A 5,840-nucleotide genomic window follows, 5' to 3' on the forward strand; every position below is an offset into this window, starting at 1 on the left:
ATAAAAGAGGCAGAAGACAAGAGAAATGACTAAGAGGATCATAGAATAGAATTGGGGCAATTTCCAAACTGTTCTGAGTTCCGAGGCAACGATCACGGTACTTGAAGATTCTGGAGTGTGAATGAGATAAAAGAGTGGCTGCATTTCGAAATTCTGGTCTGGTCTGGTGTGGTGCCATGCCGTGCCGTGCTAATCATAGTCTAAAGTCTCAAAGGAATATAATCATATGCTAAATTCCCAGCAGCTGCATGTGCTCTTTCCAGAGTCCATTAGGAAAGCTTACGCTTCGCCTCATCAACCTCAACTTCTCCGCTGCTTTTTGCGCCTTCGTTGGAGGCTTATCCTTCATCTCATCCTTCATCTGTTTGTATTCGAAAATACTAAATATAATTTCGATCGGGAGAAGTGGATAGGGGACAAAAAAAATACCAAGTATTCCATAAATGTCACATATCACAACTTACCTCTTGCCTCCTCTTCTTCTCAGCTTCTGCCTGTTTCAGTTCGAATACAGAATTAGTAATGGAAACATGCAAACAGATAAAGAATTTTCCATTTATCTTCTCTCTCTTTTCCTTTTTTCTTTTATTTTGGATGGTTTAGAGTTTAGATATACTATTCTCGTTACCAGAACTCGCTTGAGGCGAGCATTCTCCTCCTTGAGTTGGTTCAGCTCTGCTTCCAGCTCGACTGTATATGCCTGTACAAGAAATAAAACGTAATTAATGAAACCAAGTTAAGTTCAACGAAGGTTTATTTCCTGAGTTTAGGTTTCTTTTCAACTTTAATCACCGATACCACCCAACCCTAAAAATGGAGAATTTCTGTACAGGAAGGTAAATTCTACCTGTTTCCTGGCACGGGATCTGGCGGCGGACTCTCTGTTCTTGATCATCCTACGTTGTCTCCTCTCCACCACCTTCTCCACCGGACAGTCAATCACCCTCTTCCTACCCCTCATGCCTCCCATCTCTGTAGTTGTACCGTACCGACTCCCCAATGCCCCCTGGCTCTCCACTTGTCCTCCGCACATCCCGTCCGACGACCCTGGGCTAGCCGGTGATATCGCCTGCACCACCGCTGCTCCGAACGAACCACCGCCATTTCCCGCTCTCCCTCCAAAACACTCCACTGTCGGTGGATAAACGCCATTTCTCTTAACATTCCCTGCATAATTCGATGTCTCCCCCAAAGCCCCACCACTATGTGGAAATGCTTGGTAGCTCGAAGGAACACCACCACCACCTGGCATGGAATTTCCGGTACTACCGTGGTGGTCGGAGAATCCAAGGCCCATCACCGGTCCTATCCTGAAACTGTTGGGTTCCAAGGATGGGTTATTAGTATTCTGATACAGACCATACTGTTGTGGCGCAGGTACCGTAGCGGGTAATGGTGCTGGTATTGTCTGTGTATGGAGCTGAGCAGCAGCAGAGGGCGCGCATGCTCCCCTTACTACCCCTGCTTTTACCAAGAAATCTTCGAGAGTCATCTCTCCAAAGGTGGGTTGGCGATGGGCAGTATCAGTAGTAGCATGGCTTCCTTCTTCATTATTGGGCTGCTCCTGCTGCTCGTCCTCTTCTTGCTCTCTCCGAATTTCGGCCCAAACCTCCTCAACAGTTTTCCTGCAGAGAGGGGCTGGAAGTGTGAGAGAGCCTTGGCGAGGTAAGCTGCGTTGTCTGTTTAGGTTCTTCTCCTCACTTTGCCGTTGTTGGTCTTGGTTGGATTGAGAAGGATCATTGCTAGAATGGATGGCTTGGTTCTCTTCCGCAGTCCATATGTTGTTGAGGAACTCGTCCATGTTCATCGACCCGAAGTTCTTACCATTCTCGCAGAGCGTATTCTGAAATTCGTCAAGGGTGAGAGAGTAGATGGAAGATTGCCTTCCCAACAATGAGTGTGTCTTCAAATGCTCCTCCGCTAGCTGCGCTGTCGACTCCATCTCGACATGGGGTACGGCTTCCGACTCTGGAACCACCATCTTACTTCCTCTTTAACTTAATTAATGGGTTTCACTCTTTCAGATAGTTTTGAAAGAGAGAGACAGGGACAGTCGATTCGCTAGCTTTAGATTGTTAGCGTTTTGATTTTGCCGAAAACTCTCTGCAGTCACCACAGAAAGAAAGAAAGGGATGTTAGATGGGTTTAGGCCACAACCTATATATAAATGAGTGTATGGAAAGACACTAATATATATATATAGAAAGGCCAAGAATTCTCTGTAGGGAAGCGTGGCCCCTGCGTATGTGTCGGGACCAATGAGAGTGTGCAAGGATTAATGAAAACATGTATCGTGGAATCAACAAGGTGATCATTTATAACGTTTCATGGGGTGAGGCAGTCATGTCCCCCTCTGTGTCTATGCCTAGGCACAAAATGGAACGATACTCTGAAAAGGTGGAAATAGGGCTGCAAGTTTAGCTCTGTCAGCCCGAACCTGCCCTGATCCGAGCTCGAATAGGCTCTGGGCTAAAGATTTCTGGCCCTGAAGGCGGGTTAAGGTTAGAAATTCCTGGCCTTAAGTTAGGGTCGAGTCGGATCGAGCTCAACCTGACCCTGATTTTGACCCTGATTTTGGTCCTAAAGAAAATTCTTTATTTATTAAAAAATAGAAGTTATTGTTCATCTAAACAAGTACTTAACGTACTTGATAGCTTGTGTTGGATAAAAACCCATTGCGACTTGGTGGTTGGCCTGGGCCCAGCTAAGGGGAGTTAGGGTTGGGCTAGGGTTTTAAAAAGCCCGGCCTAACCCGACCCTATTACAGCCCTAGGTGGAAAGAGAATGATAACTTTACCTAAGTGTGTAGCACGCAGTCCTACGCCTAGACATAGGATTGTGAAATGACCGTGGTAACTTCAAGGATTTCTACTTTTCCATGGGAGCATGACGATCATTTAATCCAGCCCTATTTAAACGTAGGCGCCGCTCATATCTAGGAGTGTGACAAAGAAGAAAGGCATTCGTTCAAACAAAGAGTAGCTCTGAGAAAACCATTATTTTCGTAATGTAGCCCTCTATTTGGCAATGAGGGATCAAGGAAGTGGAAAGATCCTGTGCAACCAGACAGTCGGGTTGCATGTTCAATGCCAGACTCAAGGCGCTGCGCTTTGATCGCCTTACCCCTACTCGATCAAAGTGCTTGGGCAGAGGTAAGGCAATCAAAGCACGCCGCCTTGAGTCTGACGCTGCACATGCAGTCCGCTGCCCGGATGTACATGAGCCAGGTCCGGAAGATTCTCATGGATTTAAGGCAGGTCAGACAGAAGTCAGTACCCGCACTCCCATGAGTTAAATTCGTTAAAACGAATATGTTTTGTATCTCGTGAAAGCAAATTGTTCTAGAGAACATGCAAAGCAGAATAAAGGGTGTGAGTCATCGAAAGAAAAAAGAAAAACGCCTACCGTAATAATGGGTTTTGGTGGTGTGCAGGTGAATCCACTATGTTTTTGTTTTGGTTTTTTTGTTTTGTTTTTTTAAAAAAAATTATATATCAACTCCTGATTTTTAAATGAAACTTGGATCATCCTTAGTTTTTTGAAAAAACTTAAATCACCTCTAATTTAGACTCCAATATAACAAATTAATCGTTACCATTAGTTTTATGTTATTAAGTGATGACATCATCCAATTAAATAAATTTAAATCTTTAAATTACTCTTGATTAATGTTGAAGATAAAAGAAGGATAGTATTATAAATTTAATTCTAATATTTAATACAAAGATAAAATAGTCCTTTTACACTAATAATTAACAGTAGACTAACACCCTTGTTGTAGAATTGATTAACATCGTTAGTGTAAAGGGGATAATTTGAATTTAAAAAAAAATCAAGGGTGATCTAAGTTTCTTTTAAAATTCAAGGAGTGAGGTGTAATTTATCTTTTTTTTTCTAAATTAAAGGTATAGATAGTAAATCTTTATTTCCAAGAACGGAATGGATTACGGGACTAGAAACAGGAAAATCGAAAGAAACTTTCCTTCATTATCGGGAGAAATCTTAGCTTTACACTCTTTCTATCCTCTCGCCACTTTTTCACCCGGGATTTGGATTTTTTTTAGGTTTCGTTTGTTTCCGCGTAAAATAAGTGAAAATAAAAATTTTACCGTAAAATTTAATGTTTTGGATCTTCGTATGAAGGAAAATTTACGGTCAAAATGAGCGTAAAATTTTCGATCAGATCATACGCCTTTGAACATATTTCTCAAAATCACGACACCTACAAGCGACAGAGAACAGAGGCTTTGTTGCTTCCAAATATTTCAAAACTGTAAAAGAGAAAAAATAATCTTTTATTGATTCAAATTCACTGAAGAATTGATAATAAGAGTGAAGCAGCGACGATATTCACGAGGAGAGAGCATTGGAAAGAAAAAAAAAAACATATGTAAACAAGAAACAAGATCTATTTTTGGCAAAAGAAAAAATATAAACGTAGTGTACCTTATATGATCGTCTCCACTTCAGCTCAGGTAGATCACTATCGGCTTATCTGTCCAAATCTTCCTCCCTTTCCCGATATAAGATTATTCAAGGTAGACAAAGTATTACTGTTCTAAACCTCATATATAAGTGCATTGCTGTAAGACTTTCCAACGAACTTACAAAATCATTCTAGATTTCCGCCATTGATGAGCTTCTGGAGCTTCCGAGACACGCCGGAGAGGAGAGCTTCTTCATGATCTTGATGATCAGTATCTACTACTTTTGTTTTTTTAATCTATCTTCGGAGAAGGAAGAGAGAGGCATGGTCAGTGATAGCCTTTTTTTTTTTTTTTTGGGTAGAAACAGTGATAACAAATTCACCAGAACGATCGATTCTGATCATCCCCGTTTTTATAGTTAAAACTCTGAGCTAGTTTTGGTGCCATCGTTATCCCAGGAAAAGTGGTCCCACAGTAGTGGGAAGGTAGATCAATTGAGTTAGATTTGATACCGTATTTCAAGTCCGGTAAAGAAGAGCGAGGGTGATGGCTAGATCGACACGTTCCAGACACGTGTCAGAATAAAGAGCATCCAGCGGTTCTTTTAGTCCAACGCGTGTCCTTCATCTTCTGCATCGAATCCAGTGGCATCTTAACTGCAGTCTGCACGTGCACCTTTGCGGCATTTTTTGATTCTTGACGCATTTACCCCTGTCGGTTTTTTCAAGAACTGTGGTTATCCGTTTGTCTTCATCGGTGTTTCCTGACCGGTAACCAGTGAACAGTGACCAGTTGACAGGCAGTGACGCAATGACCACTTTTTCTTCCTACTTCGTAGAGTCCGGACCGTAGGTATGTCCCACACCATATGTCCCATAACTCCTATTGGGCCATGTTTCTTAATTGGTGGGACCTAGAAGCGGTGGAAACGGATAATCGTGAGAAAGATATTTGTGATCGGCGACCCATCAAAATTGGTGGGTCATGATCTATTTAATCAGGTGCAGGTGGAAAAAAGATGTGAGGTAACTTAGGCCATTGGATATTTAGGCAACTGTTTGTACAGTTTATGAGGCAAATTTCATATTTACACCAATAAATTCAATCAGGTTTTTATCAGTAATATACAGGAATATCAAATTTATTTGAAAGAAGGGAATTTTTTTGGTAAAGTGGATAGAACTATACAACCAATAAAGTGGAGACCCTAAAAGCCCTAGATTGGCAAACCATTTAGAGGCTATATGAGCCCCCCAAACATTCAGAGCAGTAGCCATGACCAGCATGAGATGCATTTTTTATCCTAATGACTCGTGGAGACTGGGGTTTATCAGTCTCACAGGAGATCGTGAGGATTATCGGGTGGAATTGCCAGGGCTTGGGGAGTGCTCGGTCAGTTCAAGCGCTACAAAA

General features: G+C 42.1%; 1 protein-coding gene across 1 annotated transcript; it reads right to left on the minus strand.

The window, feature by feature from the left end:
- Positions 1-209: 209 nt before the first annotated feature.
- On the minus strand, positions 210-1,981 carry LOC122649947 (ABSCISIC ACID-INSENSITIVE 5-like protein 1). Its single transcript, XM_043843210.1, has 4 exons — positions 848-1,981; positions 629-700; positions 465-494; positions 210-361 (listed from the first exon to the last, which is right to left on the minus strand). Exons 1-4 carry the CDS (start codon positions 1,979-1,981, stop codon positions 230-232), a joined length of 1,368 nt encoding a protein of 455 aa, XP_043699145.1. The 3' UTR covers positions 210-229.
- Between the last annotated feature and the right edge of the window lie 3,859 nt (positions 1,982-5,840).

Source organism: Telopea speciosissima, chromosome 2 (genome assembly GCF_018873765.1).
Source record: "Telopea speciosissima isolate NSW1024214 ecotype Mountain lineage chromosome 2, Tspe_v1, whole genome shotgun sequence".
NCBI classification, from domain to species: domain Eukaryota; kingdom Viridiplantae; phylum Streptophyta; class Magnoliopsida; order Proteales; family Proteaceae; genus Telopea; species Telopea speciosissima.

Excerpts from the sequence above, each read along its gene's own strand:
- LOC122649947 (XM_043843210.1), bottom strand. The coding sequence starts at position 1,981 with ATGGTGGTTCCAGAGTCGGAAGCCGTACCCCATGTCGAGATGGAGTCG. Across the intron at positions 701-847 it reads GATCCCGTGCCAGGAAACAG|GCATATACAGTCGAGCTGGA; the intron begins GTAGAATTTACC and ends TTTCTTGTACAG. Across the intron at positions 362-464 it reads AGAAGAAGAGGAGGCAAGAG|ATGAAGGATGAGATGAAGGA; the intron begins GTAAGTTGTGAT and ends GAATACAAACAG.